This window comes from Tympanuchus pallidicinctus, unplaced genomic scaffold (assembly GCF_026119805.1).
Source record: "Tympanuchus pallidicinctus isolate F22 unplaced genomic scaffold, pur_lepc_1.0 scaffold33, whole genome shotgun sequence".
Lineage (NCBI taxonomy): Eukaryota > Metazoa > Chordata > Aves > Galliformes > Phasianidae > Tympanuchus > Tympanuchus pallidicinctus.
Genome location: NW_026294751.1, coordinates 2,506,366 through 2,530,723, shown reverse-complemented (window position 1 = coordinate 2,530,723; position 24,358 = coordinate 2,506,366). Strand labels below are relative to the sequence as shown.

Sequence of the window (24,358 nt, the reverse complement as noted above, 5' to 3'; positions counted from 1 at the left end):
TCACAGGTGCTCCATCAGCCCCATCCTGGCTGACACGGGGCCTCAGGATGCCTTTGTCTCCTCAAGTCCATAGCAGCTCTCTAACAACACCCAGCACCCAAGGCCTGGGTTGGGTTTCTGGTTGTTTTTATTTTTAATTAAATGAAGCACTTAGGTTAGCAGTCACAACGTAGGCATGTCTCTCTGGGTATTGATTTTAGAGTACAGCAGCAGTTGGGTTTATTGCATAAAAGACAGTGATGGGTTTTCAGCCAGCAAGGCTGCCTTTATTTGCCTGCTCTCGCAGCTGTAGTGGATGTGCCTGGTCTATTTTTTTTTCCTTTTAATATATGTATTGATTGATTAGGAGTTCAAATTAGTGGGGGGAAAAAAGGAATCAGACAGCACTGAGCAAATGTTAAGTGCAGGTATTGTTTCCATACTGAGTGATTCCAGGCAGCCCACAGAGCCAGGGGGATGGAGTGGGAATTAACCCATTTTGAAGCCAAATTGTTGATGGAGATGGGAGAGAATTACTGATTGTCCTGAAGGGATTTGGGGGCTGAAAGCAGCTCATGGCTGGACTGCAGTGTGGAAAGATGCTTTAAAGTGTGTGTGTGTGTGTGTGTATATATTCAAATACACACGTGTATGTATACATATGTATTTGGCTCACAAAACAGACAGGAATGGTTCGTGTCCATGGTGTCTGACACAGATCTCATCCACATACAGCACTGTGGTTCTGTGTGGGGTGATATTTCCTTACAGCGCCCATTCAGAGGAAGGCAAAGTAGGATTTTCCCAGGCAGCAGATTTCTGCAAGAAATCCATCCCTATAGGGCTCTGCATTGATTCTGTAATTGAATCTGCTTTGATAGCAGGCAGCCCGAAGCTCTGCATTGAGTGTTATTGCAGAGTTTGTTCCTAGCGAAAGCAGGCTCACTCTGGGGTTGCTACCAGCTCGCCCACCTCGTCTGTTTGACACAGGGGAACTCGTGCTCCTTTAAGAGGATTTCCATCCCTGAACTCCTCCCATCACAACACTTCCAAGCTACATTCTGTCGTGAAAGGGTGGGAGTATTTTTAACCATATCTCACCAGGGAAGTATTAATAGCACAATGGGCTTGCTGAGATGCTGAGAGAGCTGAAACCATCGTTTAAATGCAAGGAACTAATTAGGAACCAGGGAATAATTAGTGCTATCCCCAGCTTTTCTTTCCCTCACTTCATTTGGAAAGAGCGAAAGCAAATGTCTTTACTGGAATCTTCCATCTCTACTGGATTTGTTTTATGACTTCTTATGTACCTCTCTTCCACCTGGTTGTTGAAAACACGTTGTCTCCTTTGCTCTGTCCCACCTGCAGTGACTGACTGTCACTTCTGAAATGTAATTAGTGCCTCTCACGTTGGCTCACACGCACAAAAACCAGCATAAAGCCTGCCGTAGGGCTTCTCAGCAGCCCCTCTCCATGGCTCTCCCACCCTCAGCACTGGGCTGTGCGCAGGCGTCCTCAAATAGCAAAGTTCTCAGTGCTCCATATGGGAAACACAGATATATGTGCTGGGAGCAGAAGGAGGAAAGCTGAGATGTAAGGATGAAAGGATGCTGAGAGTAAGGAGAGCGGAGCAAGGCGAGGAGACCTCCGGGACAGCTTTCACCACGCACAGACTCCTTCCATCAGGCAGTTCTCAGCACTGCTGGTGTCATGGAGGAATCCATCAACCCTGGAATGTTACCCAGTGTGAAGTCTCTGCTTTCTATTAACAGCTGGGTCCTTTCCCTCACTCTTGCCTCTCCCCAGCCACCTCACCTGATTGCCAGAATCTCGAGGAACTCAGCTGTTGTGCTTTTTTTCTTGCCCAGCCCCGTGGGAGAGGAGAGGGAATTGAATGAAGCAAGTTCCAGTGAATTTCCCAAAAGCAAATCTGCAACAGAATTCAGGTGCCTTGTCTGATTGGAAAAAAGTCCAATAGTTTCCAGCAGCACGTGGAGAAGTGCACAGGGGCTTGCTGGAGGTTAGTGCAAAGGCTGGGAAACAGGGAAAGGGGAAACCTTGCAGCCTTTCTCTAACCCTGAGCACAAGTTTCTTTTATTGCTGTCTCCTCTCACAGGTTCTGATTGACTTGGATCAAGCAGAGCATTGGATTTCTAGCTTTAGGACGTGCTTTACTCATGCAGTGACCATTGCTAGTCTCAGAAAGTGCTTGCTGCTGATAGCACTTACAAAGGTGCTTTGAAACATTCTCCAACTAACATATAGGATGTCAGCCTGTCCACCACGTGTGCTTAAGCGTGGCATTTCAATGCTCACAAAGCACATTTTCTCACTGGAGATTAAATATTTTTGCAAGTTAAAAGAGCTGCCGTGGGCTGAGTTGTCACCTAATTATGTCAGTCTCTTTGTGGAGTATTTTGATAATCAACATCAGAAGGGGCTCTTTAATCTTCGTGCTACATCTAATCACGTCACGTCCCACATTTACACGTACAGGGAGCTCTCTGGATGAGCCCTTGGCTTTGCTGTTGCTCTGAGAGCAGAATGCAGTGGTGGAAGGAGTCTGAGTGCTCCATGCTCTTTTTAAACTGGAATTCTAACAAACAGCTCTTGTTGGTGGTGAGGAGCCTGGGAGATGAACAGGACTGCAGCCACAGAACGCCGAGGCTTGACGGGAGAAGAATCTGCTTAGAATCCCACTAAAAGTGTTGATAAACACAAATCAAATGTAATAAAAGCTTTTCACATCCTTCGTTCTCGCAGAGATTTGACAAAAATAAATTCCACATAAACAAGCGGGTTCCAAAAATAAAAGCAGTCTTGCAATGAGGCCAAAAATGAGATCGTCTCCGTGCTCCTCCAGCTGCTAAGGGCTGTTACTCCTCTTTGTATTGCAGCAGTGCTTGGAGATTTTGGCTTCAATTGGAACCGCTGGTGGGTGGCAGGTGTCACAAAGAGGTTGCTAAAGTCTGCCTAACTGACCTGGGCTGCAAAATGTCAGGGCTGAGAGCGGATCCCAATTCTGACTCCCACTGTGTTGACTCTTATGTATGCAAGTTCTTAGCTGAATTGAATGGTTTTGGCTGTAAAGCTGATCTACAAAGGAAGGTAAGTTACAATCAGGTCTTTTTTTCTTTCTCTTTTTTTTGTCCCTGCGAGGAGCCCACGAGATAAGATGGAAAGCTCAGAAAACAGCTCTTGCGTGACGTGTGGTTGTATCCCAGCCTGCAGCCCTTCTTCAAAAGCAACAAAGCAGTACTTCATCATCATCTCTCCAGGGAGGAGCAGTGACTAATGGCAGTAAGGCAGGTACCAAAGGAGAAGCCCAACACCCAGGAAGCTTTACTTCCTTTGGGAAATCCTGAGATCATCCCAGGATAAGCTCGCTAATTGTACTGAAAAGCATTAATATTAAAGCATCCAACACTGATCTGTGTGAATAATAGCAAATGATAAAGCAAAACACAAGCTGATGTCATGATTACTTGGCTTCTTTGTCTTCCAGCAGCATTTGGTGCAATTTAATCCAAGCATTTGAGATATTTCGCACAAAACAAGCGTGTTGTGTGTGACACTGATGGATGTACAGCTGCTATTGAGCCAGGAACCCTGTGAGTGTACCAGGCATGATCCCAAATGGCCAGGCAGACAAACCATGTGGGACCTGGGATCCCTGCCACCCTTCAAAAGGCCCAACGGTGCTGCTGGAAAATGGCTCTTCCATTCACTCCAGCAGAAACCTCTCCCAGTTCCAGCAGCCAGGCGGCTGGATGTGGTTTCCATGGAAATAGACATCAGATCAGTAAAAAAAAGCAGGGCAAGTGTTTAAAATAATCTCTGTTTTGAAAGCTTTGTACATTTCTGTCACAATATTAACCTTCCTGAAGGTAGGGTGGTTGTTTTTTTGGTGCAAAATCCTCAAGATTATGCACGAGAAGGGCGGATCCCTCAGAAAACTCTTTCTTTTGGTGTTTTGGGTACAAAGACTGCTGTGCTGGGTTGCATTGTAGCAGATTGGTGTTTTTCTCCGGCCATCTGCCTCTTAGTGGCTGCTGGTGTTGGCTGAAGTGACTGCAGCATGGCCAGGCCATAGGAATCGCACACTGGTCATTGTACAGCGTGTACAAAAACACACATTGGTGAGCAAAGCTCTTATCTGATGGTGTTATCCAGGGAATGGATGCTCGTTATGCAGCCAAGGATGGAGGAACGCATGCAGGCAGTACACGTGTCGTGTCTCCCAAAGAGCAGGATGGCTTTTCTGCTGCTGTCACCTCCCAGCAGAGGTGCTGTGCTGGTGGCTGACCCCAGAACAGTTGCCTGCTCCCATAGGGCTCTAAAAGCAAAGGTGGAGCTATGGGGTGGCAGTGGCCCTGAGGGACCAAAGGTGGGCACTGCAGTGATGCTGAGATGGTGGAGGTCTGTGCCGGCCAACCAAGGGACTGAGCTAAGAGACAACGGCCCCGAGCGACCGCCGCCCCGAGGTGACCGACGGCTCCAAGGGGCCGCTGCACATCAATAGGGGATGAAGGACGGCGCGGTCAAGGCCCGCAGCCCAGAAGCCATCCCGGAGTTGTCAGCCCTGTCACCGCAGCCACCCGGGGCTCCCGCTCCTCCCCGCCACCGGGACGGCAGACAAAGGGAGTCCCGCAGCCTTCCGGGAACGCGACAAGAGCGCGGCGCGGAGCAGCGCAGCCCCCGCGACGGCCCGCGGAGGCGAGGCACGGCGCTCCGCGGCCCCGCATCCTCCACCGGGCCACCGCCGGGCCGCGGGGGTCGCCGCCCCGCATCGCCTCCGCCCGCCCGCCGTGGACTACGGCTCCCGGCATGCAACGGGCGGTGGAGGAGGGGGCGCAGAGCCCCCAGCTTCGCCCTCCCCGCCGGACGGCACGTGCCGCTCGGCTCGGCCAATAGGGGCGGGGCGGGGCGGGTCACGTGTCTTTGTTTGGCGCTTTTGTGCGCGGCGGGGCGGGCGGGAGCGGAGTGGGACCGGAGCAGCGGAGCGGGCAGGTGGGTGCGCGGCGTCGGGATCAGCCGCGGATGAACGGAGTGGTGTCCGCCGCCTCCCTTCTGCCGTTGTGAAGGGCTCTGAGGAGAAGGGCTCGGGGTGGGGGGCGGCTGTCCTTGCGGGGGTCGCGGTGCCGCAGCGCGGGGTTGCGGGGGGGGCTGCGGGGGGATTGACAGCGCGGCGGGGCGGCTCCGCAGCCGTAGGGGGGGGAGGTCTGCGGGCGCTGCTTTTGTTCCCTCAACCCCAGCTGTTGTCCGTTCGATCCGCGGGCGTCGCGGCGACGAAGAGAGCGCCGCGGGAGACAATGGGCTTGGGGGTGGGGGGGATCGCTCCGAGGGAACCGCCCCGATGGCGGCTGGGGAGAGGAGAAAAGGGGCGGCCGCGCCCTCGGCTGACAGCACCCCGCCATTGTCAGCTGGGGAAGGGGCGGCGCCCGGCCGCGCCCCAGCGCCTGCGAAGCCCCTCTCGCGTTGGGGGTCTTTTCCCTGCGGGTTGGGGGACGGGGACGGGGACGGGGGGGTGGGGGGGGGTGCAGACGGAAGGCGGGGGCCGCACCTGCGGCGGTTGGGTTGGGTTGGGGGGGGGGGGGCGTCGGACGGAGCCCGGATGTTGCCGTTGGCTCCGCCCCCTCGGAGCCCCCCGCGCGCCCGCCCGCCTGCGCGCGCGCCGTCTCTCCCGGCCGTTTGAATTCGGTGCGGTTGGGAGGGGCGGGGCTTCCGCGTCGACGCGCGGCGCTGATTGGCTGGCGGAGGGCGGAGCGGGGCAATGCAACGTGGGGAGGGGTCGGGGTTGGGGTCGGGTCCGCCCGTTCGGTGCTGCGGGGTGGAGGGGAGGGGAAGGGAAGGGGAGCGCTGACGTTGCTGGCTTTAAGTGTTTTAATGGACGTGGATTCAAACAAAGGGGAAAAAAAACACCGTGTTGCGACCCGTCTGTCTGCTGCTCGGCGAATGCAGTCAGATCGCAAACGCGTCCAGAAGACGCGAGCGATTCAGCCGCGTGTTTCTTTGTTTTCCAGGACTTTATCTGTTTGAAGGTCTCCTGTTGGCTCCTGCAGGCGGATTGCCTCGGTCATGGCTACTTCTGGTACGGAGCATGATATACTCGATGCTCTTTTGCATTGTTCTCGTCTACTCGCTTCCCACTCGCTTTACTATTCTTTAATTGAGCTGCACCAAATTTATAATTAACTGTTTTTTGCCGTGCTTCTCTCCCATCGCTAGGCTTGCTGTGGAGAAGCTGCTAAAGCAGCACCCCGAGCCATCACATGCTGTTAGCAGATAGGACGCAGTTCATCTGTGTGCCATCTGCTCAGCCAGCAGAGCTGTCATGCAGGCAGCTTGGTGATCAAAAAGGAAACTGCGCGGGGCTGAGGTGTCTGCTCACAGGTCTTCAAAGAGCAGAATGCTGCCTCGTGTGTTTCCGTGGGAGCTGTTGTCAGTTCTTGGCTCTCCTGGCTTTTAACGAATAAAAACGGTGCCTCAGACTTCTCACTTGAAAGGAAGGGACTTTCTTTCTTTCTCCCCAATTTGTATTCCTGCCACGCTTGTTTTTGTGACTCTGGATACCTCAGGCTGCAGTAGCATCAGGTGCTTTAGGATGCAGTATCCAGGAAGAACAGCAGGCAAAATTGTCCACTGCCTTTTTTCTTTTTTCATAATAGTGGTGCTGTTGCTTAAAGCACAGCTATTGGCTCAGATGCAGCTGTCTCCTTTAAGCCAGCTTGGTGGCATTGAATTACTGAAGGCTTGCTCATGTTAGCCAAGTCAGTTTCCTGGCTTAAAACACCACTGAGGGTTGTTGTTGTTGTGTGTTCCTAGATATCCAAGTGAAAGAACTGGAAAAGCGTGCCTCTGGGCAGGCGTTTGAGCTGATCCTTGGTCCCCGCTCAAAAGAGGCAGCCCCAGAATTTCCTCTTTCTCCTCCAAAAAAGAAGGATCTGTCATTGGAAGAAATTCAGAAGAAACTGGAAGCAGCAGAAGAGAGACGCAAGGTACGTTTGAAACGACAGACTGAAGCGAGATCTGCAAGCAGTGGGATTTTCTTAAATACAATTTCTTTCTTAAGATGAGTGGTGAGCAGCTTATTTCTGGTATTACATTGTGAATGTTAATTTGGCTTTGTTAGGAACTCAGGTTTGTTTTTACAAAGTTTTATTCCCAAAATGGTTTTGAATGATCACTTGAAAAGCAGGGAGATATTTAGCTGGGAGGGAAGGCTGTTTCAAGAAAGAAGCTTTTCTTAATAGTACAGACTTAACTGAAGGATTCATTTTCTTCTACAATATCTAGTGATGAACCTGCAACTAGAATCCTTGTGAGTAAAGTACTTGAGGTAAGTTCCTGCTGTTCAGATGTGGTTTGGAGCCCTTAGCAGTGCAGAGGCTTACTAAGTAGGTTGCAGTCTCCTGTGCAACCAGAATCACAGTAACCCACCATATTGAGAAGCAGGAGGGTTGTAGGAGAGTTTATAGGTGTTAGCATCAAATATCCTGCTGTGGTTTAGCCTGGCAGGCAGCTGAGCACCATGCAGTCATTTGCTCATTCCCTCCCTTCCCAGTGGGATAGGAGAGAGAATTGGATTTAAAAAAAAAAAAAAAGAAATAGAGCTCAAGTTGAGGTTAAAAAAATATAATAGTAATAATTTAAGATATGAGAAAAGGAAGAGGGGGAAAAAGGCTTACAGTTCTGATCATTATTTATACGTGTGTATGTAGAAATAGGACAAGTCACATACAAGCAGTTGCTCACCACCCACTGACTGATGAACTTCCCCTTCTTTAAATTTACTTTCTGCATGATGTCACACGGTGTGGAGTAGCCATTCTTTGGCCAATTTAGGTCGACTGGCCTGGTTTTGTCCCCTCCCAGCCCCTTGTGCCTCCCCCAGCCCCATTGCTGGCAAGGCGGTAGGAGAAGCTGAGAAAACTGAAATGTCCTTGGTTCTCTGTAGCCCTGCTTAGCAACACCTGGAAGCATTGGTATGTTATTGACGCTGAAATCAAAGCATAACATCATACCAAACACTACTGAGAAGAACAGCTGTGTCTGCTGAAATGAAGACCTACCCGTACTGTTTGTTCTGGGAAGTATCCCACTTGTCAAGGCTTCAGTTATGATAGAAATTTGCTTTCCTGTGTGGTTTGTAATGGTGAAATGTAGGCTATGGGGGTGGAGAAAGTACTAGGGAGCTTTGTATTGCATCAGGAAGTTATTTCGTTGTGGGGAAAATAGCAGAGAAATCTCTTCTTAAGAATTGCAAGCAACAGGATTGTAGTTGTCCTCATTCATCCGTTTCTGTGTTGAAAACGTGCGTGGTCTGTTTGTAGTCTCATGAAGCAGAAGTCTTGAAGCAGCTAGCTGAGAAACGGGAGCATGAAAAAGAAGTGCTTCAGAAAGCAATTGAAGAGAACAACAACTTCAGCAAAATGGCAGAGGAGAAGCTGACCCACAAAATGGAAGCTAACAAAGAGAACCGTGAGGCACAAATGGCTGCCAAACTGGAACGCTTGAGGGAGAAGGTGAGTGTAGAGTCCCGGTTCTGTATGGGAGGGAATGTATGAATAAAGATAGGAAGAGCCAAGTGAGGGAGCAGACAGATGTCCTTCAGTGTTCTGTGGAGCTTCTTATTTTAAAATAAGATTATTAAATCCACAAAAGGGTTTGTAGAAATGCTCCTTATGGGGTGAGACTGGGCTGCTTGCTCTCAGGAAGCTTCGTTCTGTAGCCTTCTTCAGTAACCCCCATTGGGAACCTGCTGTGAGCTGAGGAGTGGGAGGCAAGCTGGGGTTTGCTCTGCTGTGTGCCCTGCCTCTGGGCCTGGGGGGCTGATGTGTCCCTGCTTGTGTCTTTCAGGACAAGCATATTGAAGAGGTTCGAAAGAACAAAGAAGGCAAAGACCCTGGTGAGGCCGAAACCAACTGACTTCATTCTGGAAACTGACATTCTCCCCCTCCTCTAAATATCCAAAGACTGTACTGGCCAGTGGTTTTGCTTTTTGGTTTTGTTCTTTTAAGTTTCTAGAAACTGATGTAGAACTGTAAAGTTAGATCCAAACTGTATGCTTTCTTTGGGGACTAGAGGGGAGACCTTACATGTTTCACTTTTTCTAAAGTTGTCTTTCCAGTGTAGCTATCTTGTTGCATCCTTTTCTACTCCAGAGCGCTTGCTGCTGGATTGATGGCTAGTACTGTATCAGCTCTGTAAGACATTTGTGAAAGGAATATGTAGTATACTGTTCCATGCTGAATACCTGTTACACTTCAAAAATCTGACTGTCCCAGTCTTTTAAAATACTGCTGTAACTGAGTGACTAAATAAAGCTGCACAGTGCTGTTATCATGAGAATGATTTCTGTAAATGACATGAACAGTTGGCTGAGGCCTCCAGCAGGCATCCTTACCCAGCACTGCATAGAAAGCTCTGTAACAGCACTTTTCCTTACATCCATGGGCATGCTGCATAACTGGCTCTTCCCTAGAGCGCTTTCATTGTCTCAGTTTTACAATAAGAGCTTTGTTTTGACACCTCAGCAGTTGTCAGCTGTTGTGTTTTTGTTGAAATGCTTCAGAACCACCTCCCTTCAGATGCTGATGCTTCAACAAACACGTCTTTGTGGCCACATGACTCTGATCTGACCCTTCTGTTTTTTTGGGAAGGCTTTCTGGATGGTAACTTGTGCTGTTGAATTGGGACTTGTGTACCACTTCCTGCAGCATCACAGAGCTTTGAAAGCCAAACCCGTTCTGTGTTGGCATCATGTGCCTCCCCCAGCAGAGTGCTGTTAGAGATTGTTTTCGATTTGATGCCTGCTGCAGATGTGTTGGAGTAAACTGCTGCAGGGTGAGTCTGAAGATAGCTCCTGCCCACAGGAACACGTGTCGTGTTTGTTTCTCTGGGCAGTGAAGCAGATGCAACTGTACTTGTGCTGTGAGTAAAGATGCTTTTCAGGAGGAGAGTGTCTGCATTGTGCAGGTGCTTTTTTATAAAACAAAAAACTACTTTAAGATTACTGTCTGGCACACCGACAAGAACTCATGCTCCTCTCAGTAAAGACAAGATTGCAATTAGGGTGAGTTAATAGCCACCCCCTTTTCATTATGAACTGTGCCCTGATCTGAAGGTGTTGGCTTTCGTGGTTCCTTCCCTCAGAGCAGGGAAGCTCAGCGTTCTGCAGCTTCTGTCAGGCACAGAGAGGCTCTGCTCTGAGGCCTGTCCCATCCTGCCTTCCCCCACCTGTGTCCTTGATTTTTGGGGTTTGCTGCTGTGTTTGCTTGGGTTTAATTCATGCCTGGATCATCTGGCACCAACCTGGTGACAGTTTGATATTTGGAGGATGGAAAACGAGGTGAGGATTTCTTTTATTCAGTGGGTATTACTGAGTTCTGGATCGTTTACCTCTGGGGCTTGCTAATGAGGAAATGTTTAGGGAGCTTTCATATTTCATGCTTAGTGCTTTTGATTGTGTTGAACTTGTACTTAAATAGCAAAAATGGAAAGGGGAGGAGGATGTGGGATAAGGCTTCTGTTGAAACGGAAGGAAAAGTTGGCCAATACAGTGACATAAAGCCAATGGTGGTAGGTGGGATGGCTGAGATCCCGTGTGAAGGATTCTTCAATGCTGGTGTCACATAGATGACAATTTAAAATGGGCTGTGTCTGCCTGTGAGCACCCAGCCAGCTGCAGTGGGGTACAGTGTGATTTATGGGGTTAGAGGTGCGTGTTACTGCCATGTAAGCAGAGAGTATGGAAATTGGTGTGAGAATCCACCTGCAGAGGTGAAGAGGAGTGAGCAATGTGCTCATTGTGGAGATGGGCTCGAAGCTGTGTCTTTCTACTGCCTTGTAGAGGCTTAAGTCATCACTGAATCACTTCCTTTATTTAAGATCATACTTCAGTAGCAATGGAAAAAAATAAATCAGCTCTTCAGTTGAATGGGTTCATCTGCTGCCTGAGCAAAACCCAAGTATCCCTAATGCTGGAAACCCTCCCTTCTTTTTGGGGGAGGAGAGAAGGATGACAGCGCTGCCAGAACCCAACTGGCACTAAGAACACAAAGGCTTTTAAAACACGAGTTTCTGACTTGCCAAAAGCTGTCAGATGCAAACTTGGACCCTTCTGTTCCTTCATCTTAGTTTTTTCCATGGCTTCTGCTGTGAGCATAAGCAGAGCTGAACTCCTTAGAGAGGAGTTGGGAGGTGGGAGTGAAGCTCGGGGAGGTGAATAGTGAGGAAGGAGGAGGAGAACAGCCATTGTGCTCAGGCAGGAAAGTGAAAAAGCTGCTTTAAAATGACTACACAAGCTCATAGCTGCCTAACTCGCTAGTCTTTGATTCAGTAGCGAGTTACAAAAACGATGAAGCCTTATTTGGGCTGCAAGGGTGATAGGAGTAAGGGAGAGGAATAATGACATAAAAGAGGGAATAATACAAACGAGGCTTTCCGATAGGCGGAGGCCGAGCGCTGCTCTCCCGCTGCCCCCTCCGCACCACGCGGGGCGGCGGCGTTTCCCGACGGGGCGGAGCGGATCCGGCGCCGGGGCGGCCGCTGACGGAGGCTCCGTCGGAATCGGTGCTCCGAGAAGAGGTCCGCAGGTGAGGGTGGGGGTCTGGGATGGGGAATGGACCGTCCGGGGTTGGGATGGAGCTGCGAGGAGGGTCGTGAGGAGCTGAGCTGGGCGGGACCGGCAGCAGAGCGTTGTGCTGCGGGATGCTGAGCGCCGTCCGTGCGGCGGAGAAGGGCTGAGGCTGAATCCCATCCAGAGGGTGGGCGGGTGCTGCTGGGGAGAAGAAAGCTCCTCAGGGAATAACAGGCGTTAAAGGCAGAGTTGCTGACATCTCACGGTTGTGTGGAGGCTGTTATTCCGAGCTCAAGCCGGGTTAATGATTGCTGGTACCGTGCAGAGCTTGATCTGCTCATACCGAACATTGCTTCAGGTTTTGCAGCTAGGAAGAGCTTTGCAGATTAAGTCCTGCTCCGACAAGTTGCAGAGAGCCTATGCCATGCTGCGGTGCCTTTCCTGCCCCGTGCTGGGCTGCTCTGGGCATGCGTTTCCCTTGGCCTCACCCCAGCGTTCCTCCCAGGGACTTTTTGCAGCAGAACCGTCAGGGGCTGAAGCCGGAGCTGAGCCACCTTCCCATGTGCAGGCACAGGGCGAGCTCTGCGTGCGACACCAGGGCTTTGTTTTGGAAAGATTCGGTCAAATCAGCCTCACCCAGGCAGTTCTGTTTTTGTCAGCAGCACAAGCTGCTGCAGCACTGCGACTGTTTGAGATCAGCAGGTCTGTGAATATGGCAGGTTCACTAAGTTGGCTTTCCCTGGGCGCCCTGCCCATGTCACAGGAGGTCGAGCAAGGACAAGGGTCACCCTGTGCCAGTGGCTGCTGTTGGTGCTGTGCCTCAGACACCAGGCAAGGTGGGGAAAGAGCATTTAATAGGGAAGCCAAGCAGTAAACAGCTGATTTTATCTGCATTTCTGCTCCTCAGCTTCAGGCAGGCGTGAGTTCTGGACCTATCTGCTCCATTCTGATGAGGAAATTCTAGAGGTGGGTTTGTTGATTCTTTTGTTGCTTGTTTTTAAATCCAGCCCCATTCCCTCCCCCTCCTATTTCCAAACTTTGAAGAGCTTTTCCTGGCTGAGCCATACTTGAAGTGACTGAACTTGGCAGGAGCCGAGGCTTAAAGCAGCACCAGAGTTGGGCTGGTTTCTTCCCAACTTGTCTGAGCAAGAGCAGGTAAAGAGTGGGGGGGGGGATCACCTCGAGCAAATTCTGTTCAGTTCTTAAGGCTGCTGTGAAAAGGCAAAACAAGCCGGGGAGGCTGCCTTTATCTCAGTAGGGACAGCAGCTGCAAAAATGTAAATATGGGAAGCTTGCTCACTGAGATTACACTGCTGGACATCAGTGATGCAACCGGACAAACTTACTCAGGTTGCACAGTCTTTGTGTGAAGCCACATGGAAAATGTGGAGCTGGAAAATGATGCTGAGAACTCAGACCTTCTCACTCACCGTGTCCTGTTTCTGATGTTGCAGTTATTTGTGGTCTCAGCAGTGTTGCAGGGCAGCTGCCAGCCTGCTTGCAGGATGCTGCTCCTTGCAGCTTGGGAACACAGATGCTGCAGGCAACCAGCAAGGGAAAGTTGAGGCTGTTGCTGGAGGGGGAAGTTGTTAGAAACTGAACTACAGGAAGGGAGTGAGCTGAACTTCACTAGGAGCCATTGTGCCTTGGAGAGTTAATTACAGTGTTACGGAGCACTGGTATGGGGTTAATTACCTCTCTGCTCTTCCAGCTGGTGTCACCTGTATGGAATGGGGCACAGCGGTGGCACTGCTGAAGCATCCCTTCCCATTCCTTCATATTGCTGTTTTTAGTGAATCTGTTATGTCAGCTGTAACGAGGCCACTCTTCAGTCATGAAGGGGAAAAAAAAAAAGGCATTCAGGCAGCCTCTTTGATAAAGTAATTACTTTAAACCCCACAGCAGAACTGTCTTTTTGTCCCAAGGTGCTTTCGAGCAACGAGAGCTGCAGTGTGGCTGCGCCATGGCAGCGGTGGTGGCAGAGAAGCTCAGCCGCCTCTTCATCAACGTGCGCCAGGTCCCCCAGCTGCTGGCTCCCCCACTGCCCACCACTGTCAGCAGCTCTGAGGTGCCGAGGGTTTTCTGGAAGCCTTACATCCACACCGGCTATCGCCCGGTGCACCAAACCTGGAGCTATTACTTCTCCACGCTCTTCCAGCAACACAACGAAGCCATCAACGTGTGGACTCACCTGGTGGCCACGCTGATCCTGCTGCTGCGCTTCCAGCAGCTCTCCCAGAGGGTGGATTTTGGGCAGGACCCGCACGCCCAGCCGCTCCTCATCATCATCACGGCATCCATCACCTACCTGACGTTCAGCACGCTTGCTCACCTCCTGCAGGCCAAGTCTGAGTTCTGGCACTACAGCTTCTTCTTCATGGACTATGTAGGGGTGGCCATCTACCAGTATGGCAGTGCGTTGGTGCACTACTATTATGCCATCGAACCCAGCTGGCATGAGAGGATCCAGGGCTTTTTCATGCCCACGGCTGCACTGCTGGCCTGGCTGTCATGTGCAGGCTCATGCTACGCCAAGTTCCACTTCCATCAGTCAGCATGGCTGCTGAGCCGGCTGTGCCAGGAGGTGCCCTCGGGCCTGGCCTACCTGCTGGACATCAGCCCTGTTGTGCACCGCATCTGCACCGCATCGCCTGCGGAGCACACGGACCCTGCCCTGCTGTACCACAAGTGCCAGGTGCTGTTCTTCCTCATCGGTGCCTTTTTTTTCTCCCATCCTTACCCAGAGAAGTTGCTCCCTGGGAAATGCTATTTTTTTGGGCAGAGCCATCAGATTTTTCACGTCTTCCTGGTGCTTTGCACTCTGGCACAGATCGAGGCCGTGGTGTTGGACTATGAGTCCAGGCGGCACATCTACTCCTCGCTGCAGGGTGACCTGGCACACCACTTCTCTGCCCTATGTGTCTTCACTGTGACCTGCTCCGTGCTCACGGCTGCATACATGGCACGGAAGGTGAAGGACAAGCTGAGCTTCAAAGAAGACTGAGATTCAGGGCATAGTGGGAGATGCCATGGCCAAAGCTGCATGCTCTTGAGAGGAAGGAAGTGCTTTGCAAACTGTCACTTGGCACTGCTCTCCCCAGGGAGGGAGAATAAGAGCTGCTCTTCGTGCTTTTTAATTCAGAATTAATCCCATCTTATTTGTGAAATAGTGCACTGATTTAATTCCGATATCTGAATAAACAGATAGAACCACGTGGCAATGTGGTGCAGCCTGGTCACTGCTGAGCCCTGTGTGCTTTGTCCCAGGGTCCCCACAGCTGTCCCCTCCACTCCATCTCAGCAGCAGTGGGGCTGCATACCTCTCACAAGGGGCAGCTGCAGATAGGACATCTGCATGGCCTCTCCCAGCCCTGCTCTGCTTGCATCTCTGTGTGTCTCCAGGAAGGCTGTGGGGAGCAGTGTGTTGCAATGCAGGTGAACGATAAACACTGCTCCCCCACCTTGGCTGAAGATGTTATCTTGCAGGACACTGTCCACTTGCTCAGATATGAGCTGCCTTTGGTAAATCTGTGCTGCTTTTCCCAATCCCTTGCTTTGTTTGTGTGGTAGTAGTTTCCAGACTCGCTCTGTTGCTTTCCTGGGGTCTGAAGGGCGATCTGGTGGGGACTGAGACCTGGGGGATCCGGAGGAGCTCTGCACCCCTGCACAGCAGCAGTGCACAGCCTCGATGGGGCAAAGCACAGAACCCCAGAGCAGTGCAGGGCAGCTGCAGAGCCACAACTGCTGCCCTCCGGCTCCAGCACAGCTGCTGCTCTGTGCCAACTGGTGCTGTGCCAACCGCTCTTTGTTTGAAGATGCTGAGACATGTCAGGTTGGCATTTCTTGGCTGTAGGAATGGCATCTAAATGTTGCCACCTTTAATCTACAAAATTCCCAAGCTGGGAAGTCGTGAACATTACTGAGCTGTCTCTCAGCTTAGTGTGGAACATTGGGTGCCCTGCTGCCTTGCAAGGAGCTTTTTGCAAGGGAGTGAGGAACTTGTGCAGGAATAAAGAACATCCCCAGTAGAAATGCTGCACACTGCCTAAGCTTAAAAATAACCAATGACCAAAAACCACCTTAACCTTCAGGTTAAGTAATGCCAGGCCATCCTCAGAAATAGTGCTTAGGAAAGCAGACCCACCAGCCTGCATCTACTGGTTTGCATGGACATCAATACCAATTGATCCCATACACCAGCACTGAGAATGGTGGAATGTCAGCAGTGTGTCTCTATATGGCACTCTGCAATCTGCTTTCTAACACAGTACTGCTGCATTTTGCAGTCATGGACAATGTGAAATAGTGTGATTGTCTGAATTTATTGGTATTGCAGTTCATCCTTTGTGACCCTGACGTAACCATGGAAACAGAAGCATCCGAGTGAGTCTGCACTATGCTGACAGCCCATGGGACATTGCTGATGTCTGTGCTCTGGTTATCCAGTTGGTCGTTGTGGGTCAGACAAATTGAGTAGGAAATAAAAATCAATTCTGCACATGAAGCACACAGTACTGATGAGTAGGAATGAAAAGGTCTTGGGAGAACGTTTCCCTGATCAAAGGAATTTTAGGGAGTTTGACCCTGAGCTTAGAAAACGCCATTTAGTAGTTAGTGAAACATAGAATTATTTTAAAGCAAAACCAACTACAGTAAAAGTGAGTGGAACAGCCCAGGGAGGCTGTGGATGCCCCATCCCTGGAGGCATTCAAGGCCAGGCTGGATGTGGCTCTGGGCAGCCTGGTCTGATGGTTGGCGACCTGCAGACAGCAGGGGGTTGGAACTGGATGAGCACTGTGCTCCTTTGCAACCCATAGATGATTCTATGATCTTGACCTGAAAGAAAGCAGTGCTCTGTCCTGGCAGTGCTAAATGCTGAGTATTGGTGTGCCAGTCCACGTAAACAGTTATAGCTGCAAAATACCTTCACTAAAGCACAGAGCAGCGCATCACTAGCATGAAGTTGTCACTGGATACTTCCAACACTTCCTCTAATACCTGAGGTTATCAAACTGAGCTTCAGCATCTTTGCAAAGCTTGGGAGGCATCTGTAGACCGCCTGGATGGATGAAGATCCCTCTGAAGCAGCAGCAGGATGATGCCTCAGAGCTGCTGCAAGTGCTTACCAGAGAGCACTGGTGGCACAGCCGGAGCAATCGAGTGCTTCCCTCACTGCCACCGAGCTGTGAAATCGGACGTGACCTATTGACTGATCCTCAGACCGAAATTAAAAGGTATCGATGGGCTCTTCGGGGCTGTTGTAGAGGAAGTGCATTCATCCTATGCAGGACACTTGTAGTGGCGATGCACTTTAGCAGGGCGCTGATCAGAGAAACCTAAAGGAGTGCCTAGTGCCACGTCTCGGCCTCGTGTTGGGCCGCTGTGGACCCGGCCATCCCTGCCTTATCTCTGCCTGTGCTGGGAAGCTCCGACTCAGCAGATGTACCTCTTTCCTTTGGAGGATGAAAGGGAACGTGGTTGGTAGGGAGCTCAAGCTGTGGATTTCTCATTTCTAGCCTTTCTTTGAATGTGGTTTCCCCCTCCCCATAAATATTAATTTGGTCACCGTTGAGTCGTGCTCGGAGCTGTAGCAGACGGACCAACACATTGATTTTCTCCTCCCTCCATCCCCAGCAAATACAAATCCAAGTGTGCAGAGCCTGCATTCCACCAATTGCTCGGGTGATGACATGAACTGTTCGTAATGTGAAATCCAACGCACACGGATGGAAGATGTCAGGGGTTGTCACTGGATACCATAGAGCTTAATTTTACACATTTGCTGTAAAGAAAGGTATGTTTTATTTCTAATGTGCTGTTTATTTTCACTTGTTTCTCTTTTATGATGTCTGACACCTATTTGTCTGCCAGTTTGAAAGTGTATTTTTGTGTTTAATAGTTGTCTTAATGTAACATTTCCTCTGCAGTCAGCAATATTGTAGCCACAAGGATTTAACATCCATTTACTTCCTTAATATTCTTGTTTTACAGTGCCAAGATTAATTACATCGGAACCGAAAGCTTTGTGTTCAATGACCTATGTACTAAAAAATCAGATCATGCTGCTTTTAATGTGACTGAATTCCAAACAAAGTAATGTTATATCTATAAACAGAACTGTTTATGAAACCAGCAGATAATTTTTTGCATAAGTCATTCTTTTTTTCATAGGCTCGTGGGCAAAGGTAGCAGCTCTTGGTGCTTGGACACTGTTCTGTACTTCAGACAGAGGTGCCATCAAGCAGAGGGAATTGGACTGGCGATGGGGGTTTATTTATTTGCTTAGCACTGTCATGCACAAAGAGAAAGCAGTTATTTGCTCTCAGTTTTATGCTTAAAAATCCTTAAAAATAATGGATCTCTGCCTTTTTGTTGTGTTTTAGGATCCTCATGAGATCCTAAGTGTAACCAGATCTCATGGCAAAAAGTTAACAGGACAGAACCATCACTTCAGCTGCAACACATTGCTCACAACACTGAAAATGAGGGCCAGGAAGTATTTCTCTGTTTGTCTGCAAATCATAAAAACTCATTGCCTTCTCAGGTATCCTACAGATAAACATCCCACTCTCACAGTGGGATCTATTGGATGATGGAGAAGCAGGTCCCTGGATGCCCAGTGCTGCTGTGAGGCAGGCACTGTATTTTCCACTGATTCAGATGCACAGGGGATGCTGCATACCTTATAGTTACATCCTTGTCTGGGTGTCTTTTAATGATAAATTAGAGACAGGTGGATGCACTTCTTTGTCTTTTAGCTGAGAAATAACAATGCCTACAATGCCAACGAGTCATGCTGCAATTGACATCATGTGATGGTGTCATTTTTTTGTAATGAATTTAAGAAGGGCTTCAGCTTTTACAATATCTGATGCTTGCTCTCTCATATCTTCTAGTCTTAAAATGGCACAATAACCATGGGAGACTGGAATTTCCTTGGAGGCATTCTGGAGGAGGTCCACATTCACTCCACTATTATTGGCAAGATTTGGCTAACCATCCTCTTCGTGTTCCGAATGCTTGTCCTTGGAGTGGCCACCGAGGACGTCTGGAATGATGAACAGTCAGAATTTATTTGCAACACTGAGCAACCTGGCTGTAGGAACGTGTGCTATGATGAGGCCTTTCCCATCTCTCTCATAAGATACTGGGTCTTGCAAGTTATCTTTGTGTCTTCTCCTTCTTTGGTGTATATGGGTCACGCCTTATACAGACTAAGAGCCTTAGAGAAAGAGAGACAGAAGAAGAAAGCTCAGGTGAGAGTGGAACTTGAAAGCACTGAACTAGAAATGACAGAATATCGGAAAAGGCTGGAGAGGGAACTCCGGCAGCTGGACCAAAGAAAGCTGAACAAAGCACCCCTGCGAGGTTCGTTGCTCTGCACTTACGTGATACACATTTTCACTAGGTCTGCAGTGGAAGTCGGTTTCATGATTGGGCAATATCTGCTTTACGGGTTTCGCCTGGATCCCCTTTACAAATGTCAAAGAGATCCATGTCCAAACGTAGTCGACTGCTTTGTATCACGGCCAACAGAAAAGACAGTGTTCATCCTATTCATGCAGTCAATAGCGACCGTATCATTGCTTTTAAATGTCTTAGAAATTATCCACCTCGGATTCCGAAAAATTAAAATAGGTCTCTGTGGGCAGGAGGAAAACAAGGATTACCGTGGCAATTTCTACACAAACAAATCCAAGAAATACTCTGTGATACCCCGCTCTTCTCTGGGTATATCTGCAACTCCTCAAAAAACTCTCCCTTCTGTACTTAGCGGTTATGCCTTTTTAATGGAAAAGCAAACCGACACTGCCATCTACCCGGTCTTAAATTCTGCTCCCATGTTCCCCTCTATTCAAAATAACCACACAGAAAATAGAGGCAATTACACCCACCACAATCAGGACAACAAACTGCCGAAGAAAAAGCCAGCTACAGATGCTTTAGCTGGTCAGACTCAGAATGCTAGCACAAACTGCACTGAAAGCTTGCTGGGCAGGCCTGGGACTGAAAGGAGGAATTCCCAGAAAGAAGCTGATCAGAAACACTTCCTTGCTGGTACTCAGAATGCAGATACCGCTTCAAGAAGCTTTGCTGAGATGCTGTCGCAGCCCCCTCTGCAGCCTTTTCCCGTTGCCAGCCTGAGAAGACAGCACGGAATCATCTCCTCCTGGAACTGCTCCGCAGCGGCCGAAAGCGTCGGATCCTCCACCAATTCCCTCACAAAGAGCAGCAGCAGGAGACGGAGCAGCCTCAGCGTGAGCCAAGGCCAACTGCCCCCCAAAGCCGACACCCGGCACCCCAGCCGCCCCGACACCCCCGACTCAGCAGGGGAGGCCAGCACGGGTTCCAAGCAGAGCCAGGGCTGCGGCAGCCCCCAGCCACTGCCCTTATCTGGGCGTCCATCGCTGTCGAGCAGCGCGAGCAGCCGGCGGGCCCCCACCGACCTGCAGATATAGCATGGCTGCCCAAGCACTGTGCTTGGCTAGCTGCCGGGCTTTGTGATAGAAGCAAGAGCAGCCACGAGCAGCTTTCTCGTTCAGCTTTAGCCTTCCGCAGAGGTTAAGGTAGAAGTTGTGCAGCCCTTTTGCTTTTAGCTAAATGACATCTGAACCATCTGCTTGCTTCGCTGGCAACAGAGGGATGGCTTAAACCTCTGTGCCAAGCTTCTGCATTAACCTTCCAGCTGCAAAGGAAAATGTACATCATATAAATCCACATACAAATCCACACATGAGAAGTCAGGATTAAAATTATAGCTGGTGATATGTAAGCCGGCTAAAAGTAGAAGACAAAATTCCAGTCTATAAATGTATTTTATGAAAACTAGTAAATGAAATTAGGTGAAAAAAAAAGGCACTGGGACACCTGAGAGAAAATAATTAACAATAAATAACATTCTTAGAACCAGGAAACCAGCACAGGAACCAGGAAACCAGCATGATGCTTTCGCTTGCAGCCATTTGACCGCATCCACATCAAGTGTTGGAGTCATTAAAATCATTCTCTGTAGGTGTTTCTCCAGCAGCTGTTGTTTTTATCTCTGTTCTCATTCTGTGTGTATTCAGTTACAGCTCTGGGTAACCGTGGGCGCTGTGGGGTTTGACACCACGGACACACACCAGTGCCATTTTGCTCATTCTGACATTTAACCCCTGCACTCCCTGCAGGGTCTGCGAGCCACATTTTGCCATTCGACACCTCAATAGTAAAACACGCGTTCGCTGCACAGGCTAAAGAGCAGAAAGACGGTGCTGAGGGGCTCGCGTGTGGCACACCGTGTGCTTCTGCCCACTCGAGGTTAGAAAGGACCCCGAATGGCACCCGCGGGGCTCCGTGGTGAGCACTTCTTGATGGCCGCATCAACCACGCTACCCACTCCGACACTTGAAGGCACTGCGCAGGCGCAGACCTCCAGCGACCGGAAGGCTCCATGAGGCTCGGCCAATCAGCGGCCGAGCCGAGAGCGAGGCAGAAGGCGGGACTTCCGGTTGCGTCGCCATGGCAACGGTAGGAAGCCGGGGCGCCATAAAGGAGGCGGGCGCGGGCGGTGCGGGTGCTGCGGGGTAGATGGCGCACCACAAGGTAGGGGCTGCGGGCCCGCGAGGGGCGGCGGGGCATCCCGGTGCTCCCCTCAGCGCTGGGGAGGGGCCGCTCCGCCCCGCCGAGCCGCCTCCGTAGGCAGAGGTGCGTCGGCGCTCTGACCGTGTGGGCGTCCTCCTTCAGGCCGCGGACTCGAAGCGGGAGCAGTTTCGGCGCTACCTGGAGAAGTCGGGGGTGCTGGATACGCTCACCAAGGGTAAGGCGGGCTGAGGGCCGGGCCGTGGTGCTGCCGGAGTTGGGCGTTGGGACGGAACAACGGGACGGCGCTGCTGGGTGCGGGGCTGCTAACGCTGGGGAGCTCGTTGCTCTTTGTAGAAGCGGCTGTATTTATCGGGATAGGGAATAAAAGCACGCTGCGAGCTCAGCACGCTTATTTTCTTATTGCTGAGGTCCTTTAAATTATCTATATGTGTTCTCGAGAACTTTTCAGCAGGATGTTGGTATTCCTGCTTGATAAATTGTACTGTTGGTGGGGTGTACCAGCTGTACGGCTCTGTGCTGAGCCTTTCCTGGTGTGTTGGGGCCCTTTGGTTTCCTGTAGGTGTTGCTGTGTAAAGTGTGACAGCGAAATAAATCTTCCAAGCCCTGTGGCAACCGAGTTTTGCTTCTAACTTAAGTGCTTAGCTTAAAAACAGCTTGCCTGTGCAATTCATGTGGCTGAAAGTGGGAGGAAGGCGCTTAAGCTCTCTGCAAGTAGTGCTTGAGCAGCATTTATGAAAGCAAATGTATGGAAGAGCGTGCCTCTGGTGTGTGTGTGTTACATCACTTATTTTGTCATCTGTACTCAAACCCTGTGGTTAGGTCAAAAAAATCCCTTCTGCTCAACTGTTGAAGTGTGGGGTGCTCTATTTCCTCCTGTACAGCTCTGTCCTTATGAAGGATGTGAGTGAGCATCTTAAACAGGAGAACATGCTGTAAGCATGGCACAGAACTTTTATGCATTCTGACTGTTGCTTTGAAAACTAGAGTCGTGGATGTCTTGTAATTGAATATTTTATATTTGCAGTGTTAGTAGCCTTATATGAAGAGCCAGAGAAACCAAGTAGTGCACTGGAGTATCCTTTTTGTCCTCTGTCCTATGGATTGTTTCTTGCTGTTATAAGCAGCCTGCTCTGTTTGGTTATTCTTTCACTGTTTGGAACACAAACTGATAATTTTTAACCATTTTTGGTTAAACGTTGGTGTAGAAAAAATGTGAGTAGCTGTCTTGTATGTACTGATGTCTTTCTGTAGAATACAACAATAAATTTAGGAAGCTTTCTTATTTTTCCAGCTTCTTTCTGTAGGATGAGAAGCATGGCAGTAATTTGAGTGATTTAAATGCTGTGCTGGTCATGTTTATTGCAGCACTAATTTATGATTAAATGTTAAAATCAAGTGTCTTTCTGTCTGAGGAAATACTTAACATGTAAATATCAGCTTTCTGAAGCATCACTTGGGAGCTTCAGCTCCCGAGAGTCCAGAAGTGGAGGCACTTCGCTTGGAAGTAGCAGAGATGAAGGAAAAATATGAAGCTGTGTTGGAAGAAAATAAAAAACTGAAAACCAAAGTAAAAGTCTATTTAATATTCCTAAGTACTTCAGTGTGTGACAAGAAGAGAACTTTGACACTTAGAATACAGCTAACTTTCACTGGAATAAATGATGATGATGTTAAATTGTTCAGCCTTGTGGCTGAGGAATGCATTTCATTCCTTGCTTAACTGCATGTAGCTTCTGGTGAGGGACTCATATTCTGGAATGCAGTTTTTGCTAACTAGAGACTTTTCTTTTTACAAAATAAGTAAAATAAGGCATCTTGGGAAACTGAATGGTGAGATGAAGTTTCCCATTTGTTTTGATCTGATACTGTATAGCTTGTGGGTTCCATAAGAGCTTTGAAAAGAAGGGCTGGGGGAAAGCTAATGCATTACTATGAAGGCTTTCCAAAGGCCAAATGCAGGAGGGGAACTTGGGTACAGGTCTGTAGCAGGGTTTTACCAGGGGATGTCACCCTTGTCCCTATGGGACATTAACTTGTGCTGCAGCCAATACAACTTTGGAGCTCCTGTGTCTCTTAAGATGTGACATCTAACTGAATTCCTCTCTTTAAATCCACAGCTGGCTCAATATGAACCACCTCAAGAAGAGAAGCGTGATGAATAACAGTAGTTTCTCCTTTCATACCTTGACTTAATAAAGGGCTTCCTGAGAACTGCAGTCCTGTCTCTTCTGTGTGAGCGCTGTGTGTCTTTGTGGTGCCTCATCTTAAAGGGAAACTAGTGAGTGTGCAGCTGTTTTTGTGGTTGTTCGTTTTACTTCTGTGTCTGTGGTTGAGCCAAAGAGAATAAAGGGGACCTGAAAGAGGAAATAACATTGTAAGAGTTTCAAAAGCAAAACAGCCCCCACTGGACTTTCATTTCTATTAAAGGAGGTAAATGAGAATGTATAGCATTAACTGTAGGTGTGTGTAGACAGGGAAGGGGCTGCAGTGCAGAATGGATGAGGCAGATGAATCAGTGCTGTAAGAGAGGGGGGAGCAGTGCAGTTTGGAGCCCCTGTTGATAGGGAAGCAGCAGGGGGTGGCGTTGGGCCAAGGGAAGCATGGGGCTGCAGGCAGGCCTTGGGTCTGCTGAGCCTTAAGTCTTGTGTGGAATGGATTAATCACAGAAGGGCCAGGGTTGGAAGGGATCTCAAGGATGATGAAGCTCCAACCCCGTGCCACGCACAGAGTCACCAACCTCCACACTCGATACCTGCCCAGGGCCCCATCCAACCCGGCCTTGAACACCTCCAGGGATGGACGGGGCATCGCAGCCTCTCTGGGCAGCTGTTCCAGCACCTCACCACTCTCATAGCAAAGAACTTCCCTCTGACATCCAGCCTCAATCTGCCCTCCCTCAATTTAAAACCGTTTCCCTCAACTTCAAACCATTTCCAACTGCTGCCGATAGGGAAACGAGTGACCGGCGGACGGGAGGCCGATCCGCCCGCGTCCGTCTGTCCGTTCCGCCGTACCGCCCCGCTGTTCCGCAGCCGCCGCTTCCCGCCCCGCAGCACCGCCCCCGCCGCTCACGTGCTCCAGTGCCGTCACGTGACCAGCACCGCCTGACCGGAGCTCCGCACCGCGCTGACTCCTTCAGCCAATCGGCGTCGTTCTTTTCGCTGCCAACCAATAGGGATCGGGAGGGGCGGGGCTCTGCGGCGCAGGCAGAGG

The 24,358-nt window shown here is 49.9% G+C and overlaps 4 protein-coding genes and 1 long non-coding RNA gene across 12 annotated transcripts; all 5 read left to right on the top strand.

The window, feature by feature from the left end:
• Positions 1–1,847: 1,847 nt before the first annotated feature.
• On the top strand, positions 1,848–3,409 carry LOC128088331 (uncharacterized). The gene is made up of 2 exons (XR_008210222.1): positions 1,848–1,999; positions 2,096–3,409. It is a non-coding gene; the product is annotated as an uncharacterized LOC128088331 (long non-coding RNA).
• A 1,502-nt stretch (positions 3,410–4,911) lies between these two features.
• On the top strand, positions 4,912–9,321 carry STMN1 (stathmin 1). 2 transcript variants are annotated; one of them, XM_052698739.1, is made up of 5 exons: positions 4,912–4,989; positions 6,003–6,077; positions 6,806–6,977; positions 8,313–8,504; positions 8,839–9,321. In XM_052698739.1, the coding sequence occupies exons 2-5, from the start codon at positions 6,058–6,060 to the stop codon at positions 8,905–8,907; spliced, it is 453 nt and encodes a 150-aa protein (XP_052554699.1). In that variant the 5' UTR covers positions 4,912–4,989; positions 6,003–6,057; the 3' UTR covers positions 8,908–9,321. The 2 variants fall into 2 exon arrangements, with proteins under 2 accessions (XP_052554699.1, XP_052554700.1); XM_052698740.1 differs by having other exon boundaries at positions 4,914–4,989; positions 6,003–6,070; positions 6,805–6,977.
• A 2,121-nt stretch (positions 9,322–11,442) lies between these two features.
• On the top strand, positions 11,443–14,774 carry PAQR7 (progestin and adipoQ receptor family member 7). 7 transcript variants are annotated; one of them, XM_052698732.1, is made up of 4 exons: positions 11,443–11,576; positions 12,468–12,526; positions 12,650–12,715; positions 13,486–14,774. In XM_052698732.1, exon 4 carries the CDS (start codon positions 13,524–13,526, stop codon positions 14,562–14,564), a length of 1,041 nt encoding a protein of 346 aa, XP_052554692.1. In that variant the 5' UTR covers positions 11,443–11,576; positions 12,468–12,526; positions 12,650–12,715; positions 13,486–13,523; the 3' UTR covers positions 14,565–14,774. The 7 variants fall into 7 exon arrangements, with proteins under 7 accessions (XP_052554692.1, XP_052554690.1, XP_052554691.1 ...); XM_052698730.1 differs by lacking the exon at positions 12,650–12,715; XM_052698731.1 differs by lacking the exon at positions 12,650–12,715 and having other exon boundaries at positions 11,480–11,568.
• A 109-nt stretch (positions 14,775–14,883) lies between these two features.
• GJA9 (gap junction protein alpha 9) lies at positions 14,884–20,674 on the top strand. Its single transcript, XM_052698729.1, has 2 exons — positions 14,884–17,354; positions 18,457–20,674. The coding sequence occupies exon 2, from the start codon at positions 18,478–18,480 to the stop codon at positions 20,017–20,019; it is 1,542 nt and encodes a 513-aa protein (XP_052554689.1). The 5' UTR covers positions 14,884–17,354; positions 18,457–18,477; the 3' UTR covers positions 20,020–20,674.
• A 373-nt stretch (positions 20,675–21,047) lies between these two features.
• Positions 21,048–23,361, top strand: MYCBP (MYC binding protein). The gene is made up of 5 exons (XM_052698741.1): positions 21,048–21,145; positions 21,287–21,359; positions 22,170–22,218; positions 22,583–22,712; positions 23,263–23,361. Exons 1-5 carry the CDS (start codon positions 21,131–21,133, stop codon positions 23,305–23,307), a joined length of 312 nt encoding a protein of 103 aa, XP_052554701.1. The 5' UTR covers positions 21,048–21,130; the 3' UTR covers positions 23,308–23,361.
• The last annotated feature ends 997 nt before the right edge of the window (positions 23,362–24,358 follow it).